Below are 21,587 nucleotides of genomic sequence, written 5' to 3' on the forward strand. Positions count from 1 at the left end.
CTTGGACGTATTTATTAAAATAGTGCAAGAAATAGAATGCTAAGTGCAAAGATCTGTATCATAACCAATCATAATCTTTTTGATTGTCATCTGGTTTATTAAAGTATAACTAAAGGCAATTTGTTTTGTTGTTTTGGATTTGGACAGAGTGAAGAGGGATTAGAACACCTATCAGGTTTTTTTTGCTGTCTGTGTCCTGGGTAGAGAGATTCACCCTCTCTATTTGTCCTGTTTACCATTATCATCGAAAAAGAAAGTAAAGAACCCCAAATTTTGAGTTGTCCCCAGAAAAGTAACAGAGGGGAAATTTTCCAAAGGGGAAACCTGTTCTGGTGATCTGGGGGTCCCCAAGGGATTCCCTTAATTGTGGGGATTATCTCTCACTTCTTGTTTTTGTTTTAGCTATGTCCCTAATGGGCAAAAAAAAAATGATAGTGGTTATAATCCTCGCTTATTCTATCCAAAATGGAAAAAAAATAGTAGTTTTATAGTTCTTATAGTAGTTATAGTAGCTTTAGTTCTACTTTAAAGTAAGTTCTGCAAATTGAAATTAGCCATTACTTTTTTTTTAGCACTGCCCCCTGAATATCTGCACTAATATTTTTTGATGTTAAATTTTGTGTAATATAATGAGGAGTGCAGTGATGGTACGGAAAGTGCTGTTTACTTGCTCACATCATTTCTGGGTTACTACCTTTGGCACTTCAAACTTATATTATTACCAAAGCAGAGCAAAGAGCAACAGAGTTCAGGCAGTAAAAGACAGTAAGAAATCAGAAATAATTTCTTGGATGATTTGAGTACAATAATCAGAAATGTGACTGTTTGCCGTAGGGTAATTTTACCTTATGGTTTCGGTGTTTTTTATCATTATTCTTATTGTTCGTATTTAACATTTTCTGATCAACATACCAAGCTTAATTATGTTTGTCCTTTCAGAGGTGTGGAGAAATCTCATTTGATAATCCAGACCAGAATGCCAGATGTGTGCGCATGCTAGGTAAGAGATCATCATGTGATCCTTTATCCTGTCACAGAGCTTCAGCAATGTACTTTGAGCCAATGTAAAATGACTACAGCCCAAACAGTTACAGCTTTCATTCAAAAATAGTGCTACTGATGTTGACTAGGTACATAAAGTAAAAGGTTTTATGGACTGGAATGCTCTTTCTAAAAAATAAACATATAAAATAGAAAAAATTAAACTAAGCTATTAAAGTTATGTCAAAAGTTTGCTTTTTCGTGTTTTTAGAAGCTTGGGTTTGAAGATGTTTGTGGTTTAAATCCCTATTGCCACAAGCCATGTGAAAATAGTTTCTTGGCGTACTCTCTTCATTAGACTCTACATGGACATTTGAAGTAAAGATATCATTGGCATCAAGCAATAAAGCAAATATTACAGAGAGATGAAGCACTTATTAATTGATTGTATGCACTGCCTTCTGCCAAAGATGTAAATAATTATATGTTATTAACATAAATGCATAAAGTTGTGGACATAATTGGGCCCATTTTCTTAAGGAATTTTCATTATTCAAGTATCCAATTATGTGAAAAGTAAACTCCTGTTCACATAAAATACCCAATCACATGCAGAAGAATCAGTAAACAGGAATTTGTTTTTCACATGATTGGATAATTGAAGTGAATATTTACACAACTGATTTTCAACTACTTTACTTTTCACTTTTAATTAAACTAATAGAAGTTTTTTTTTAGTGGTTACATCTGGTGTTATAGAAATTGTATAAGGTCTTTTCTTGTTGGTTCCTGTTTTCCACACTTCTTTTTCAAAAGAAAGTTTGCGCATGTGCATGTTGTAGTAGTGTTATGTCAGTGTGAGTTATGTAGAGTGAGTGCTTGAAGTTTGGGGAGTTTACTGAAGACTGTCAGCAGCTTGGCAAGCAAGAGATCTGCTGACACTGTGCCATGAGCTGCAAAAATATATTGAAAGTGGTTATGACAGACTGAGTATACAGTTTAAATGTGTATTTTTATTTGAAAATGAGTGAGATATTAATGCCAGTGAATAGGGTCCTGTCAGTTAAAGAAACTTTTATATCATTTTCTTTCTTTTTTGTTTTACACATTTGTGCGGACTGTAAAGCTGCTCAATAATCCTCCTGGGATTTTAAGACTTCCTTGTGCCAGATTTGGGCAGTACTGATGCTGGAACCCCTCCTGCTGCCACATAAACCTAGACAGTATTCATTTCTAGGGCAAATAAAAAGCAGGAGGCATCCTTCCGAATTCCCGAAACGTTCTCTTTATTTGTAATATCAAAGTCGTGTTAGATAGTACATACTCTAGTTAAGACAAAGAATGCTTATCCCTTTTCTCCTCTTGACACCATTGAGCCTGGGTTTACACTGATGCAGAATTCGCAGTGTCTTCTGTGCAAATTCTGCACTGCATCAGAACCGCACCCCATTCATGCAAACCGATGTGGGTGTGGGTGTTACGCTAACAACACCCCGAAATCGATCCGCAAAACGCGGGGCGATGTGCAGAATTGGATCGCATAGGTGTGAATACCCGTGCGATACAATTCTAGTGCGGACCCAAAAGAAGGCCCTGCACCTTTTTGGTGCGGTGCGATTAGAGCTATACAAAATGTATGGCTCCAATCGCACCACACACAATTTGCATGTGATTTGCACAGGAATGTGGTACCGTTCCTGTGCAAATCACATGCGATGTACCGCACCTCATTAGTGTGAACCTAGCCTTAGACAGGAAGTGAATTAAGTGTTTAGAGGGTCATGTGAACAGTGATGTCAAGCTCAAGTAAGTTAAAGCGGAACTACAATGTATCTGAGCACCACAAACCAAATGCGCTATTTAATTCATTTTTAATATTCAAAGTGAACTCACCCATCCATTCATGTCTCTGTGCTTTATTTTGCTGAGAAATCACTGAGAAAAACACCCCCTAGCATTTCTAGCCATGGCCATCTTGAGTAAGGGCAGAGGGTTCATGTAGCAATTTTTGTCCAGGAATTCCTCTGCCCTTAGCTCAGGCATACAAGCAGAAAACCCCTCCTCCCCTTCTGAAGACTCCTGGGATGTATGACATCTAGCCATGGAAACTAGTAAGTAACTAAAGAAATGTAAACAACAGTTTAAAACAAGTAAATATGATATACTTTCCTAGCTATTTACTAATGCTAGCTGCATAAGGATTCAGAATAGTCAATGTTGATTGAGAGTCAAGGTCCATTTTAAAAGGTATGTTAAATTTAAAGTCGGCCACAGATGGATCAAATCTCAGCCAATTCAAGGGAATGGCTCCCTGCCAGCAGAAGACAATAGCACTGCGGCTTCCTGCCAGGAAAACACAATAGCACTGCGGGAGGGATTCCCCCATCAACACTGACTGTGGGGGACACTGGTTGCAGGAAAAAAAAACAAATCATCTATGGCTTGCCTTAGTCTCAATTGACCTCTTATGGTCTGTTAAATATAAAATTGAAAGTGTTTTGTTATATCTGTCCCATAGTTGCAAAAAACTTGTCAGCTGATAATTTCCCATGCTCGCTGCCTCTACTGTAGTCTTATCAGTTTCATTGTTTCCAGTTATCTTTAATCCTTTAACTGCCACCGATGTAGAAACTATGGGGTTTTACACACACTGCAGCCACCAGGAGCGTGTGTAAATCTGACAATCCATCTGCTGTGAGGTGAAAGCGTTTTGGTTGCTCTGCAGCCACATCCATACATCCTGGTAATGGCTGGGCTGTTTCCAGGACTGTATGTAAATATCCTTTCACTAGCCTCCCCTTCCTGTTACTGACCCAGAGCAACATGTAAAACATCACTTCTGGGTCCCCATGTCACTTGGCTGGGGAAGAAATTAATGCGGTGAAATGTGCACTGCATTCATTTAATTTAAGGGCAGATGAGACATCAGGAGTCTTTTAGATCTCTGATATCTCATTAAAGAGAACCTGTCACCAAACAAAATCACATAGTCCTCCATGTGATGAAAAAAAAGACAGTAAAAAAAAACCTTAAAAAGTGTAAAAAAGTAGTTACACCCAAGCACTTGGCTGGGGAAGAAATTAATGCGATGCAATGTGCACTGCATTCATTTAATTTAAGGGTAGATGAGACATCAGGAATCTTTTAGACCCCTGATGTCTCATTAAAGAGAACCTGTCACCAAAAAAAATCACATAGGGGACTTTTTGTCCTCTATGTGATGAAAAAAAGGTCAGTATAAGAAAATCTTAAAAAGTGTAAAAAAGTAAAGTTACACCCAAGCACTTAAAATTCCCCCCTCCAGTAAAAAATGTTGAGCCCCCACCACACCCCACCTACACACACTTATGAATGTAAAAGTATGCTTTGGGTGCTCCTACGCGCAAAGACATCAGTTGCAGTATACGTTACATATCGCTACTCATGCCAGAGTGAAAGCAAGAGAGAATCCCCTCTTCTCCTCCTGTCAATTCCTGGCATGTGTGATATCGTTTCCCTAGGCCTAGAAACCAGAAAATAACTGAAAAATTGAAAAAAAAAGGGGGTTTAAAACAAATAAATATATTATACCTTGTAAGGAATAACAATAGTCCAGGAGGTGGATTTACCAAAGGCAAACAGACTGTGCACTTTGCAAGTGCAGTTTCTCCAGAGCTTAGTAAATGAAATGAAGCTTCACTTTACAAACAATATCCAAACACATGCAAGGAAGAAAAAAAAAATAGCATGTTTGATTGGATATGATTGGATGATGTGAGTCAGCAAAGTTCCCCTCCTTTACTAAACTCTAGAGAAGGGGTAGGCAACCCTTGAGAGGTGGCGATCTACTTGAACAACATGAGAGAGATCAAAGATCTCCGGGGTTCAGCGCCATTTTAAAAAGAAAAATTAACTAGTAAGTCTTAACTAAATATCAAGAAAAATGTAGAAAAATATAATAAAACAAATGTCACTGTAAAAATACAAACTTAGCCATACCTTAAAAATGGACAGTGTCAGTAGGGCAGTGGACAGTGTCAGTAGGGAAGAGGTTGTTGTCAGTCAGTAGAGCAGTGGATGGTGTCAGTAGGGAAGAGGTTGTTGTCAGTCAGTAGAGCAGTGGATGGTGTCAGTAGGGCAGTGGACGGTGTCAGTAGGACAGAGGTTGATGTCAGTCAGCAGAGCAGTGGACAGTGTGAGTAGGGAGGAGGTTGGTGTCAGTAGGGCAGTGAAAGGTGTTAGTAGTTTTATTTTTAAATTTTTATTTTTTAATATTTTTCAAAATTTCTTTAGGAGCCCTGTTGAAAGGAAAGCACTTGGGGAAAGAGACAGGCAGCAGAAAAAAAGAGGAACAGATCAGGAGAGGCAGCGCGGGGGGGGTGTGTTTACTAGAATCGATCCCCTAGATTTTCCTCCTGCAGCATCTGTACGCTGGTGGGAGGGCGAGGAGGAGATGCTAGCTTTCAGCTGCTCCAGGAGGACAATAATGGGCAATTGGCTGGGAATTGGGATTTTTCTACCCCACAGCTACCCTAGTGCCCTAAGGCAGCTGCCTAAGCAACCGTATTCTGGTTGCCAGCATAAGGCTGTTTAGGCAGCTGGCTTAGGGCACCAGAGTAGGGGGAAGAAAAATATGTGTATGTCATGTTTTTACTTTTTTGAATCTCCTGCCGGTTCCGCTCCCCTGCGTTGTGGTGCTCAAAGGAAGGGAACCCATAAGACGGATGCCGACATCGACCCGGAAGACACAGTGGGAGGACATCGGCCGGAGGACACAGTGGGAGGACATCGGGGGATCGCAGATACAAGGTAAGTTACACCACACACACACTACAGTCTAATCCCGTGTGTGGCTCAGGGTTACCGCTTTTGGTACTGAAAATTAACCCCGAGCCACACTCGGGATTACCAAGGAGGTTAATGCAGCGCCCACATCGAAACACTAAGAAGTTTCAATATATAAAATTTTTGGTATAGAACACATGTCCCAATTTGCCCCAGTACCACACCCCAACCCCTTTAGCTCATTTATACGCCAAAAGACATGTGTACAAGGCCTATTAGTTTTCTGCCTAAACCGAATCTGCCATGAACTAATATAGCTGTGGGGGACTCCTCAAATGCAAGTTGTCAATTTCTGATTCCTGACTTACATATATTTGCTGAGTAGTGACTTCACTTTAATTGAAGTTAAATAGCCTCCAGTTCGTTGCTGTAGAAAAAAAAGTTGCCCTTGGGAGTAATAACTAATACGCACATTTTTCACTAGTAACTCAGGGAAAGACAAACTCCTTTTCCATCTGTGGCTTTACGCATAGGTATCCTACAATGCTTTTTTTTTACATATTTGGACATAGCATATTTCTTCATGGTACACGAATGAACTCACTTCACTTGTCTCTTATGAGATGACACAGTTTCATTTTCACTGGTAGGTCAGTAGGTTAATTGACGGACTTAGCAGGGTTGTGTAAGGGGAAAAGGTGATTACTGTAATCTCTGTCTTTCTAACACCCATGCTCCAGGCATATACTATATATTTATACCATGAAAAAGTCATACACAAAGCAGCATTAGCCAATATAGACATCAGATGCAATGTATTCTACAATGTAACTGTACATTTATGTCTTCTCTTTAGATTCATATTCATTTTTATTAACATTAAAGACACAATACAGTACTTGAGCCACTCAGACTCTAGAACATACAAGAAATTTAGTAACAATATTATAGTGTCAGAACATACAGATCATGAAAGCAAATTTATATACCCAATTTAAAGAACATAAGAACATATAGTAATATACAGTATATTAATTGCTTTATAGTCCTCTAGAAAAGCATATGTTTTGTATACAGTGATCCAGATAATGTCATATGTCTCCTTATGTCTCCTTTTTAACTGTTTTGCCTCTTCTTCTTTACTCTACTTGATTACTGTCACCTTGAGTAAGGGCTTGTAAAATATGTAGCTCAACTAGGAAAAGTGATCTACCTTTGATCTGCATATTAAATTGTCTGTTAGAACTGAATCAGATTCACCCTGTTGTAGTGTAGTAACGTGTGAAATGCAATGTCTAAAACACCAAAATACACAAAAAAAATTTTCTTTGCAATATAGTGCGCCACAATGCACAATAGTGCGTTACTAGGCTTTGTAGTGTGCTTCAACACAGGTGTGTTGGCAAGGAGTGTTGGGGTGCCACTTAACTTGACTGCCACTGTAGTGTACCAACATGCATTTTTATGTGTTGCAGTAAAGCACAAAACTAAGTGCAAATTGCTGCACCACAAGAGTGTGAACCTGACTCTACTATTATATTTATAGAATAAATTTGCCCTAAAATAACTTCCATGGCTGACAATAAGGATAGACCACACAGGGACCTAGCTATACCATATACAGCATACTATATTAACTCCTGAACCCTGTGTTTTCCATTTTTAAATGGTTTTCTACATTCAGTAAGCAAAGGGAAAGGCACTTCACTTGCCCTACATTATGGAATGGCTAAGTGTCCTTAACCGCTTCCCCACCGCCCTATAGCAGAAATACTGCTACAGTGCGGCAGGGGTGCATAAAATCACGTATATTTTGTTTACTAACAGTCATACTCCCTGTCAGCTCGGACACAGCACAGTCATCTACAGCAGTGTGTTTACAGTGAAACACACACACACCGCCCCCTAGTAAGACACTTCCTGTACACAGTTAACCCTTTGATCGCCCCTCATGTTAACCCTTTCCTGCCCAGTGCCATTAGTACAGTGTCAATGCTTTTTTTTAGCACTGATCACTGTATTGGTGTCACTGGGGATGTCAGTGACACTATGTCAGTTCCCCCCCGTGTCACAATGTCCGCCACAGTCCTGCTATAAGTCGCTGATCGCTGCCGATTTTCAAAATTTTCAAAATTTTGAAAAATCCCAGTATATATACCGCCATTTGTAAACGAAATGTATGGCTCCAATCGCACCCCCAGAAATTGCATGTGATTTGCACAGGAACGCAGTGCTGTGTGAATCGCATGCGATATACCACACCACATATATGTGAACCCTGGCTAAACTGGCTAAATCACTGCATGCCATAAACAGCTGCCATGGTTTTGTATGTGTTATTATTTTACTATTTTTTCATCCTTTGTTGCTTTTCAGTGCTGTTGTTCTCCTCTATAAAAAACAGAGAAGCAGTGCCATCTAAGTGCAGCAATATAAGCAAATAATTTATTTCCACAAAATTGGCAACTCACAATAGTAGTAGTCAAACGAGCACTTGTCAAACTGGTGTCAACTGCTGTGCAACTCCTGTCTGGTCCCACTGCAATCAGGTCTCCAACGTACTGTCCTTGGCTGTGTTGGTGGTTCCCAGCACTTCCTGGTCAGTGTGGATCCACAGGGCAGGCGGGAGTGATACATGCTCCCTCATCTGGCCATTTTTCTCGTACAATACCAGTTTGTACAGTTTTTGTGTAATCAGTACCGTTTTCATGCAAAAATACAATACAAATACATTACAATACGTGAAATCGTTTCCAAATTTTTATTCTGTCCTACGAAAATTTCGTAACTTTAGTAAGCTTTTCTTTATCGATTGGAAACTAGCAGGCAAATAAAAAATTATATGTGTACAGGGCTTAACAGTAACAATTTACCAAAAGTACTGAGACTGGAAACTTCTTGTGGTCTGTGGGGCACAGTTATAGTATTACTTCAGAATTATGATAATAATGTAATGTAGTTACGCAGAGCACCAGAATGCAGTTACCATGTCCCTGTTAGCGATATCTCCAATGACTTCCTATACATAACATCCACAGCTGAGAAGTACCATGTCCCTTTTAGTACTATCTCTTATGATTTCCTATACTTGATATCCACAGTTCAGTAACACCATGTTCCTGTTAGTACTTTCTCTTATGACTTCCTATACTTAACACCCACAGCTCAGTAACACCATGTCCCTATCAATTCTATTTCCTACAATTTCCTATACATAACATCCACAGTTCAGTAGATCCATATCCTATGAAAGCCATCTCTTATGGCTTCCTATACTTTTAATCAGGGCGTTTTTTCTCAGAAAATAGGTGCAGGAACTCCCCTCTTCTAAATCACTTCTTGTATCCTCCCCTCTACCCACCCCTGAGCACAGTCCCTTGGTTCTACCCCCACCCACCTCCAAGTATCATTTTGTTCTGCTAAGTAATTTGTGTGGAATATGTTGATAAGAAGAAAAGTGGTAAAATAGATCCCCTGCAGCCAGCAGCAATAGACCCCCAAGCATCAAAATACCACCCCAGCAACAATAAACCCCCAGCAGCAGCAACAGATCTCTCAGCAGCTAGCATCAATAGACTCTGCAGCAGCCAGCACCAATAAACCCCTTCCTCAACAGTTGATCTCTTCCAGCAACAATATATCCCCCACCAGCAACAATAGACCTCCCCAGCAACAATAGACCACCATGCAAAAATAGACCCCCCAGTGACAATAGATCCCCCAGCAGCTAGCATCACTAAACCTTCCAGCATACCCCAGCACCCCTTGCCATTACATACATTCAGTGCTGGAGGTTCCGGAGCTGCGTTCCCCCACATTATCAATTAAAAAAAACTCTGCTTTTAATTCTCAACTCAGTAGCACTATGTCCCTGTGTGTGCTATAACTTATGGCTTTCTATAACCTAACATCCACAGCTCACTAGCACCATGTCCTTGTTAGTGATATCTCTTATGACTTCCTATATTTAACATCCACAGCTCAGTAGCCCCATGTCCCATTCAATGATAGCTCCTATCATTTATTATACATACAACCCACATCTCAGTAGCCCCAGGTCCCTATCAATGATAGCCTATCATTTATTATACATTCCACCCACAGTTCAGTAGCCCCTTGTCCCTATCAATGATAGCTCCATTCATTTATTATACATACCACCCACAGCTCAGTAGCCCCATGTCCCTATCAATGATATCCTATCATTTATTATACATACCACCCATAGCTCAGTATCCCCATGTCCCTATCAATGATATCCTTTCATTTATTATACATACCACCCACAGCTCAGTAGCCCCATGTCCCTATCAATGATATCCTATCATTTATTATACATACCACCCACAGCTCAGTAGCCCCATGTCCCTGTCAATTATATCCTATCATTTATTATACATACCACCCACAGCTCAATAGCCCCATGTCCCTATCAATGATATCCTATCATTTATTATACATACCACTCATAGCTCAGTTGTCCAATGTCCCTATCAATGATGGCTCCTATCATTGATTATACATACCACCCACAGCTCAGTAGCCCCATGTCTCTATCATTGATAGCTCCTATCATTTATTATACATACCACCCACAGCTCAGTAGCCCCATGTCCCTATCAATGATATCCTTTCATTTATTATACATACCACCCATAGCTCAGTATCCCCATGTCCCTATCAATGATATCTTATCATTTATTATACATACCACCCACAGCTCAGTTGCCCCATGTCCCTATCAATGATAGCTCCTATCATTCATTATACATACCAGCCACAGCTCAGTAGCCCCATGTCCCTATCAATGATATCCTATCATTTATTATACATACCACCCACAGCTCGGTAGAACCATGTCATGTCAGTGCTATCTCTTATGACTTTTCATATGTATCATCCACAACTCAGTAGCACTATGTCCCTGTAGTTGCTATTTCTTACAGCTTTCTGTATATAACATTCAATGCTCAATAGGGTCATGTCCCTGTTAGTGTTATGTTTAATTACTTCCTATACATTACATCCACTGTTCAGTAGACCATTTTCCCTTAATACTATCAATGGTCATTTCTTAAAGCGGAGTTAAACTCAATCTATCAAATAATGGTGTGTCCCCCGCAGCTCGTTTCACTGGCCGTCCTGTATTCCAGGAGGCCGGCATCTTCAGTGTGGGCAATATCCACTACCCTTTTGCAACATGTTCTTGTTTCCAATATCTGATCATTTCCTGTACATACAGTTACATTAAAGGATGGCAGCACCATGTGCCTGTCACTGTTTTATCACTTTCTATACATACACTCACCGGCCACTTTATTAGGTACACCTGTTCAATTGCTTGGTAACACAAATTGCTAATCAACCAATCACATGGCAGCAGCTCAATGCATTTAGGCATGCAGACATGGTGAAAAAGTTCAAACTGAACATCAGAATGGGGAAGAAGGGGGATTTAAGTGACTTTGAACATGACATGGTTGTTGGTGCCAGGCGAGCTGGTCTGAGTATTTCAAAACAAAATGCTGATCTACTGGGATTTTCACACACACCCATCTCTAGGGTTTACAGAGAATGGTCCAAAAAACAGAAAATATCCAGTGAGCAGCAGTTGTGTAGATGAAAATGTCTTGTTGATGTCAGAGGTAAGAGGAGAATGGGCAGACTGGTTCGAGATGATAGAAAGGCAACAATAACTCATGTCAATGTAGACCAAAATCTCTGAGGAATGTTTCCATCACCTTGTAGAATCTATGCCATGAAGAATGAAGGCGGTTCTGAAGGCAAAAGGGGGTCCAACCCGGTGTACCGAATAAAGTGGCCATTGAATGTATATACAAAAAAACTGCTCAGCAGTACCTTGTTTGGTATCGCAGTCTATGATTAATTCTCATCAATACTGTTCGCTGCTTAGCAATACTATGTCCTCAAAGCAGAAATCCAGTAGAAAATAAAATAACAAATAAAATAAAAACGAATACCCATTAAATGACAAACCAAATAAAAGACAAAATAAAAAAACAGCTTTTTGCTGCAATAATCACTCTCAGTCTATAACTGTTCCCTGTAGCACATATTTTATGCCACTAGGGCCAGCCTTATTCAACCTATTTCCTCCGAGCCAGCCTTTGATTTGACAGTAAATAGAGAAGCAGCAGAGTGATGAATTCATCTCTCTGTCACTCTGTTTTCCCCCCTATCAGCATGCTTCCTTGTCAGAACTGATTGGCTCCTTGTGCTACTTACTGTTTTCCGACTATGAGCTCTGCTCTACAGGGACTGCATGAGGCTGATACATTGGCAAATTTAGGTACTTACATTACTGGCATTCAAAAATAGTAATTATTAAAAAAAAATTAAGATGGATTGATGCCCAACTGAATCCACCTGATTTATTTCCGTAATGCAGTCAGTTTGCATTTATAGAAATAAATCTGATGTTCTTTACTTTTTTGAATTATTAAGTGCTGCAAGTGTTAAAATACTTTTTGCTGGCAACAAATAGGAAAGTCAAACTGCAGTTCCCTCATACAAATGTAGCACCTTCCTAGATACATAGGGGGAGCTAGTGCTCAATTATTAGTCAGAGGCTGAGTAGCATCCTGTGGTGATAGTTAGCGGGAGGCTAAATTCGGGTCAGGGCTGAGAGTCTCTGCAGGTCAGTTCCCTAATACCTACCCCTGTTATAGAAACTTGGAGAAGATTCTAGAAGCAGTGGGTGGGGGTGAGAAGGGGCTTACCTGCACACTTGGAAGACCTTTACCAATCCCCAAGCAGCAGGCTTGGAATGGAGCCAGGGCAGCCTTCAAATGTGAGAGAGTCTGTTCAGTAGCAGGAGAGTTCAGTTAAAAGATGGCGAGGAAGTGAGAGGCTGGAGAGCAGGAGCCAGGAGGGGGCCTAGATGGGAAGGGGCTAACCTACAAGCAGTGGAGCTGGAAAGGTTGAAAGCTCAGGACCTCATTGTCCCCCAGAGCGAGGACCATCTGTGCAGCTGGGAAGGAGTGGCCCAGCAGAAGGTCTGAGAGCAACCAATGACCCATCAGCTCACAGACAGGGGACTGAGTGAGAAGATCTGCACCCCCTCGGCCAGTAAGGGGAAAGAGGAACTCTAGTGGGAAACTGGATTAGCTTTCTTACCTGGGATGTTTTCACACTACAGTGTCAGACACCCAGTACAGCTGGATGAGGAGAGGATTCATCTGGGGTCTGGGGTGGAACATCAGGAGGTGCTGGCTAGCTCTCCAAGAAGAGAACATTTTTGCTGTTAAATAAACTTGTACATAGTTTCCAGGAAGATTGTCCTCAGTTGCCGTTCCCTTTGGGCATCCTATACACCCCTTACCCCATCCAAGTTCAATTCACCTAATAAAACATAAAAAACCAAGCTCAAGGACTGGTTACTGTCTCCTGGATACAAGTCTGTATGGAAAATACGTGTTGCCTGGCTGTGCAAGTCTACAAGGTGACCCGAATCTCTAGCGACTCCTAAGTGGATAGTGCTACACAAAGTAGTGCCAATTCTTGCCATAAATTTGACATGCCCCCCAAACACAGCAAGAGTCGGGTACTAAGTTACAGCATGCAGAGATGCAGTGGGCACATAAGAAGTCTAATTCAATAAACTAGCTCAATGCTAAAGTGGAAATAAACCATCCTATCCTTTATAGCCAAGGAAACAGCCATCTTATCTTCGTTTTGATCTTCAGATGCCATAGTGCTACACGTTATCATTTATGACACCGTTATTTAATGGCTTGAGTTCAGTTGAGAGCACAAGCAAGGGGGGATACAATCACGATGTATAAATACATAAGTGGTCCATATACTGTAGTACACTTTCAGGTCAATACAGGTCAGTCTTTATGTCTGCAGGAAAAGAAATTTAACCTTACAATATAGAAAGGCTTTTTTACAGTAAAAGCTGTAAAAAATGTGGAATAGACTCCCTCGAGAACTAGTTCTGGCCAGCTCATTAGCTTGTTTTAAAAAGAGCTGGATGCATTCCTAAATGCAAAAACTATAACTGGATACTAACATTTATAGGTAACAACATCAGGGGTAGTTGATCCAGGAAAAATCTGATTGCCTCCTAAGGGATCAGGAAGGACTTTTTCTCCCCTGGCGGAGCAAACTGGATCATGTTTTATTTTCTTTTTTGCCTTCTTCTGGGTCAACTGTGGTTATAGGATTTAAGTGGGTGGGTCTTTTTTCAATCTGACTATGTAGCTATGCTGTCGTGACAGTTATTGTTCATAACATGCCATCAATGTAACAGTTTTGTTAAATATTTAAATTGATGTGTTTATTTCATCTGTAAAATGTTACTAAACTCACAACAGTAAAATCAGTCTGCATATGCAGTAAAGCTTGCTTGTTATACTCACTGTGGAACCTAAGTGGTTAATCCTCTGCATTGTGTAAAAAGGCTGTTTGATCCTGTCTTCTCTGATCCTCTCCTTCTTCCAAATTCCCAAACCATCTGCCAATAGCACAGAGCCCTAGGAGGCACTCTGCACATTCTCAGTTTGCTGTGTATTGCTAGAGTTTTTTTTTTTGGGGGGGGGGGAGGAAGGTTCATGTGATCAGCACAGGACCAATCAGCACTATGCAGACAGAGGGTCAGTGGTCATGCAGCCTCATAGGACGGTCAGAGGAGAATGAAAATTCCTCCTACAAGCCTTAATCAGTGTTTGGTTGGACACTGATAGAAGACGCATAACTGCTGATGAGAAAAGGTATTTAGCAGTTTATATTTACTAAAATAATTGCATTTCCATGTTCTGTGTAACTGTGAGAGACCAGATATAGTGAATGCAGGGTCCTGGGTTTAGTAACACTTTAACTGTTGTGATCCTTAGCAATGGAATAGAATTTATCTTGTTCTGGTCTGACAGGGTGAATTATGATTGGTTGTTAGTGGTTATGGTACTGAAGATTTAACACTATTAAATTAGGCTATACATTTTCAAAGTGTCAGATCTGTGCAACTGTATCTGCCAGTCAGATGAGATGATGCATGAGATAATAAAGACTATGTTTTTCATACAGATGGAGTAGTGAAAGTGGTCACTGCAGATTGAGTAATAGCATGATTGGGTGTACTACAACCCAGGGCAACTTGACCATGTTGGCAGGTAATGAAAAAAAGTATTCTGGCGATGTGTTTACGTATTGAGGCATGTTATGAAACAAATTTCCTCTTTGATTTAAAGATGCGAGGCTTACAATAGCTAACATTTTGCTAACATTCATAATGTAGTTTTGTATCTGTGTTGCATTTTCCTTTCTTCTCTCTGGAGATGGAAGAGGTGGATTTAATGTGTATATGGGTTTCTGACGTCAGTGAAGGAATGTGGGAATCTAGTGCTTCCCACGTTGTTAGTGCAGAGTAGATACAAGCAGCATTACACTCCAGCCTACTGAAGAGTCCTTTGTGCTTTAGTGCTGCCCTTGCAATGAACTTATGTTAGTGGGCTGTTGTTTGTTATCCATTCTGGCATTGAGCAGAACCGCACTACATCCTACAACTAAGACAACACCACAATTGCATTATTGATTAATTGTTACCTCTTTTTGTTCTACGTTACCAGCTTTACAAAGACAGTTCTATAGTAATCTTCTAACTCAAACATGCTTAAAGTAGATAAATAGGCAAAACTTCTTTTTTTTTTCATTTTGGAAGGGTTATTTTTTGTTACCTATGTCCCATTCGAGAGATTTCCCTTCACATCCTGACCCATAGCTAAAACATGAAATGAGATTAAATCCCTGCAGGGAATCCCTTGGGGCCCCCAGGTCACCAGAACTAGTGTCCCCAGTGGCAGATTTATATTCTATTGCTTTTCTGGGGATAACACAAAATTTGGGATTTTCTTTTACTTTCACTTTCTATGATAAGTGTAAATGGGACAAATAGAGAGGGTGAATCTCATTGCCAGGGGTCACAGACAACCATAAAAACTGACATGTGTTTTCATCCTTCTCCATTCTGTCCAAAACTAAAAAAAAAGGTTTTGCCTTTAGTTGTGCTTTAAAGTTAAAGTGTGACCAGGTTACATTTAAGTCTTACATATTCTTAACAAGCAATACAAGATTTAAAAGAAACACACACTGACCTCTGTAGTTGCTGTTATTCTGAAGCAATTCATCCTTAAAGCTCACAGCACTGAAGTCATTATTTTCAGCAGCTCAGAATGCTCTGCTTCCCCCTCCCAGTGGACAGAAAGAAAGGTATTCTGGTAGGACAATACAGGGTGAGCTTAGCTGCTGAGAGAGGCTTTATGTAAATCTCTTCCTGCTTCTTAAATTGTTAATAAACCCAGGACCCTGCATTCACTATATCTGGTCTTCCACAGTACACAGAACATGGAAATGGAATTATTTTAGTAAATATAAACTGCTAAATACCTTTTCTCATCAGCAGTTAGAGCAGTCTTGTGACTTCAGCAGAGCACTGGTTAAAGCTTGTAGGAGGAATTTTCTTTCTGTCCTAGGAAGATGTAGAACCCCTAACCTTTGTCTGGACAGTGCTAATTGGCCCTGTGCTAATCATATGCACTCTTCCAAGAAAAAAAAAACTCTCTAGCAATACACACCAAACTGAGCATGTGCAGATGGTTTCCACACAATATGTCTTATCAGGAGATAAGAAGGGAACACTGGAAGAAGGGGAGGATCAGAGAAGTCAGGATCAAACACCCTTTTTACACAATGCAGAGGATTAACCCCTTAGGTTCCACAGTGAGTAGAACAAGCATGCTTTACAGCATTACAGACTGATTTTACTGTTGTGGGTTTAGTAACACTTTGATAATATGTAAACATATGAATGTCTGATATCTGGTCACAGGCTTAATTTAAAGCTGAGCATCAGGGAGATTTACACAGCCACAATTTAATCCAATGGCATACTGACAAGTAGGACAAGTTTCTGAATCTCAAGTGATGTTAACTTCCTGTAATCTGAGCGGAGGTGGAAGGGGGGATTCAACACTCAGAGACAGTTAAGTCTCTATTGATTTGCACAGACCTATCACTCTAACACACAAAAATATTACAATATGGGAAAGCTACGAGAGTGTCAAGGACCAGATCTGAACCTAGGACCCCTGCACTGTTTGACTGTAGCTCTTACCCCTGTGTCATCTGAAATGCTGGACAGCTCCTTACTTGATCCCTTGGACAACCTTGCCTTTTATCTTGCTTCTGGTGAACCTTGAACGCTTTGCTTCTCCCATAGACTTTCTGATTTAACCATGTCTCTGCACTTCCTGTTTGCCAGATTATTGTGCTTTCTCCAGCCGATATCTTGCTCATTGCAAACCTGCTGATGTCTTTAACTACCACTCGTTATCAGCCCTTGGGTTGTTCATTGACTATGTTTATTTATTTATTCCGTCTGATCCCATCAAGCTACTACTTGGTATTGACCTTTTGGCTTGTTCATCAACTCCACTTCTGCTTGCTCCTTAACTGTTTCACCCATTACCTGACCTCAGCTTGATCAGGACATTTGGCAGAGAGTAAGCGTAATCCAGGAATGCAAAAAAAGATCAATTTCTCCCAAAGGCTTTATTACAGTACTCTAAGGTATATATCAAACACACAGATTAAATATCATTTAATTCAAAAAGATTTTTTATTGTTACCAAAAAATTAAAATACATATGATTTTAAAATATGAGCTCTGGTATAAATATATATATACTGTGTACATGCACACACAGTATATATCCCTCATATAAAATTAGTGATATCCTTAACACACTGGCAGGTAGTGATCATTGATGTACAAAGGAATTTCCAAATAGTAGTGCTGCCAGGAAGGGCTCCAATGCATTTCAATTATTAAAGTCACAATCTTCATCAGGGTGTTTAGGACATCTAAATTGAAAATAGATAATAAAATGTTACCCTGAGTACAATCAATTCAGGATATCATTGCATATTGCTGTGCATATTCAGATATAATTACCTTCTAGCAGGGGGGAAGAAAAGCATGAAAAACCAGAGCAGTTTAACAGTTCCAAGAATTGTCCTTGGCCAACAGGACCACCAAAAAGGAAGGACACATCACCTTGGGCCCCCAAGAGGCCACACATATATGTGTATCAAAGAGGCAGAGGAAACCGCATACCCATGGTAAACCACATAGAGATCATAATGTGAAATGCTGAAAAGAACAAAGAATACATTTTCATAAAAGGCCCAAGCATATGGCTCATGTCTGTTAGATTTAGGGGTACTAACCATAAAAGGTTTAAGCCACCCCTCCCACAAAGGCACATCCTTGTGTCACTGGGTCCCAAAGTGGCACATGTATCTACAAACAACATGTGTATATACTGTATTTTCAAAAGTCATCTAATCAAGAGAAAAAAATCAAAATGGCAAACAAACATATATTGACTCGATACTAAGAAATCAAAATATTGAAAAGTACAGTTTGATTACCTCACAAACTTTGTTGAAAAAGCAGTCACCTTACTCACAAGAATAATAAAGGGGGGATTTCCAGTCCAATAGTTCAAAATCCACATATAAAGTTTGTACCTCTGAGCAAAATCCCACTGAGAGACCTAGAAATATAAGTTAAAAGAAAAAGGAAAGAAAAAAGAAAATTTTATGCTGAAAGGGCCCCAAATCAATTAGGAGGTGGTGTAAAGTCAGGAAAATTGTTGCTCACACAGACTGCCAATTCACACATCATGGATTCCTATGTCCAAACCTTGTAGCCCAAGGAATAGAGCCCACTGGACAACAAAGCCACGTATATATATCAGATAATCTACTGCCCCTTTGATTAACCACAGGTCACACATGGTCTGCCCACAGGTGTCACCAATCCCCTCATCCACTTGCCACACTGGCTCTAGATTGCGCCATGCGCTTAATGGAGCCATCTGCCTGGCCTCCCCAGCGTTCTGGGAGGGAAAGGCTTCCCCTGACAGCCATCGCCACTTTCACCACAAACAGAGTGGTGTAATGACATCACGCACACGCTCGGCGGAGTCATGACGGGGCCACCCACATGTGCACTGGAAGGAGGCCATTGCTTGGAAGGAGCCACAGAACTCCGCCCATGCTCTCCCCAGTGGCCAAGAACCAATAGACTGCCACTAGGGAGGCCCCCCTCTGCCATGCAGGGCCCTAAATGAAGGACCAAAATCAAAAAAGGGATCCAGTGACTGAGGAAAAATGCCTGGAAACGAAAAAATATTCTAATTAACACATTTTGGGTCAAAACAAATATGTATAAGGATAATGTTATACAACATCTCTCTCCACATGTAATAGAGCTTGGCCAAAACAATTAAATAGCATACATTTTGAACACTAAAGATTATATCTATGTATATTTTTGGTCTATTTTTGACCATTCTTATGAGGCTCCATAAGGATAAAATGTTGTTCACTGTGACTAAAAGGTTTTTAATTCATTTTTCCAGAAGAAAACCCTTTTAAAAATGGGCGGTATGAAATGGAGTCATTCAGCCCAGAAAAAACTTGCTTGCAATCTGAAAATCCATCTTTGCTCCAACCGGAGGAGGGTTTTGTTCCAGTCACCCCCTCGAGCCAGTATGTGAACTCAATCCCAGGCGGTGAAAGGAACTTGTGGAACTTTATAGTTATGTGTAATAACTGCATGTCTTCCAATGGGTATATACCTATTTCCCACTTGCATGCTATCCATGTGTTTTTGAATGCGTCGCCAAAATTCTTCTTTAGTTTTCCTACATAGAATGCACGTTATTCACAGGATAGGAGATATAGGACTCCTTTTGTTTGGCAGTTCACAAAGTGTTTTGGTGTAAATTTTTCACCATTTGGGAAGACAGAGATTTTTCTTCTATTCAACAAAAGACAATGAGAACAATGCCTACATGGATAGCTCCCCATGATGGTGTAATGATTTCTATTAGATTCTCCCTTAAATTCGCTTTGGACTAATTTGTCCTTTAGCAAGCTCTCTCTTTTTAAGGTTACAGGTGGAGTAGAATTGAAAAATTTTACTATGGGATCATCAGTTAGTATTGGACAGTGACTATCTAGAATTTGTTTTATTTGTACATGCTGATTTGAATAACGTAAAATTACTCTTGTGGGTTCTGCATTGACTTGTTCTTTCAATTTTTGTTTTTTAAACAAAAGGTTATGATGTGGTTGTTTTATTGCCTTATTATAGGCCTTACACAGGCATGTTCTACTATATCCCCTGTTTAGAAGCCTTGATTGTAAATTCCTATCTTCTTTTTTAAACAAGGTGTCATTGCAGCAATATCTACGTAGCCTAAGGTATTGGCTATATGGAATGGAATTTTTTAAAAGTACAGTGTGAAAGATAGAAGATAGTGTTTCCTGCTCTACTTTTCCGAAACAATGTGCTGAGAAGTTTACCATTAGGTCCTCACTGAATTTGTACATCCACAAAAATGGGACACTATTACAGTCATATGTGATGGTAAATTGTAGATTGTGACTGTTATCATTTATCCTTGTAAAACATTCAAGGAGAATATCTTCAGGTCCCTCTCAGACTAGGAATACATCATCAATATACTTGTGCCATGTGGAAACATGGCACATGTATTCAGTAAAGCCCCCATCTGAGAGGAATGTGCATTTCCACTCCCCTAGGTAGTAGATTGGTGTAGGATGGGGCACAATATGTCCCCATCGTTACGCCCTGTACCTGGAGGTGGTGGGAACCATTGAACAAACAGAAATTGTGCTTCAATATGTAATCCAAACCATACAAAATTAATTCATTGAAAGGCCCAGTCCTGAGTGGGTCCTTGTGAAAGGAGTCTGCTTACAGCATCCAAATCCTGCTGTGGAGAATTGAGCTGTACAGGGCCTCTACATCAATAGTTACCAAAAAGAAGTTATCATAAATATTCAATTCCTCTATAATTTGCAAAAAATGTATGGTATCCTTTACAAAGGATGTTAAAGATGACACCTGAAGCTGCAAGTGGGCATCAATAACTCTACTTAAATTACTTAAAATGCCATTACTGGAAACAATGGGTCGTCCTGTGGGACAGGTGGGATTTTTGTGTATTCTGGGTAAGCTGTAGAAGGTGGAAACTGTACGGTATTTTGTGTAGATAAAGTTGCACAAATCTTTGGAAATGACTCCATTTTCATATGCTTTATCAATCAGATCGTAAAATTTCTTATTGCATTTCTCTACTATTGTGGCAGTACCAATGCCAGTTGTCAAGAATTTTTTTACACGTTTTGTATACATTCCAAATTGTCTATCGTCACAACATTACCTCCTTTGTCAGAGGGTTTATTGGTAATCAAAATGTTTTCTTCTAAGGATTTTAAGGCATTTCTTTCTGACAGAAAGATTGTGATTTCCCTTTTATGGATGGACAATTTTATGATAAGGGATCTGGTTTGGGAGTTTCTACTTCTGCCAACTATTTGTCCAATTCAATTTCATCTATTAACTTACCTGAATTACTTTCTTACCAAAGGGAGGTAAGGTCTCTAAGGGCTTTGAATTCTTTCATAGAGTATTGAAACTAGTCTGTTGTATCAATATCAGTGATAGATTTTGCACATTTAAGTAATAATCTATGTGCAAACAATTGCAGATCTTTTGTAACCTCAAACAAATCAAAATCTTGTTCAGGACAAAAACTCAATCCCTTCGATAAAATACTTGTTTCTGTTTTAGTCAGTGTATGTGAAGAAAGGTTGATGACATTTAAATGCTCACTTATGTCAATTAAGTCAAGTTCTATGCCTCTCCCCCATCTTAACCCTTGGGGGGAAAAAACCCTCGTGCCTGATGTAAAAATAAATGGTGGGTAATTGTGGTTTGAAAC

General features: G+C 39.9%; 1 protein-coding gene across 1 annotated transcript in view; it reads left to right on the plus strand.

Annotated features, from left to right (window-relative positions):
• PDE7B (phosphodiesterase 7B) overlaps positions 1–21,587 on the plus strand; it is a 460,575-nt gene that overhangs the window by 174,183 nt on the left and 264,805 nt on the right. The window contains exon 2 of the mRNA XM_089676206.1: positions 940–1,000. Within this exon, the coding sequence (XP_089532332.1) occupies positions 940–1,000 (61 nt within the window). The remainder of the gene's footprint in view (positions 1–939; positions 1,001–21,587) is intronic.

This window comes from Staurois parvus, unplaced genomic scaffold (assembly GCF_062004578.1).
Source record: "Staurois parvus isolate SC_StPar_1 unplaced genomic scaffold, SC_StPar_1.0 ptg000165l, whole genome shotgun sequence".
Taxonomy (NCBI): domain Eukaryota; kingdom Metazoa; phylum Chordata; class Amphibia; order Anura; family Ranidae; genus Staurois; species Staurois parvus.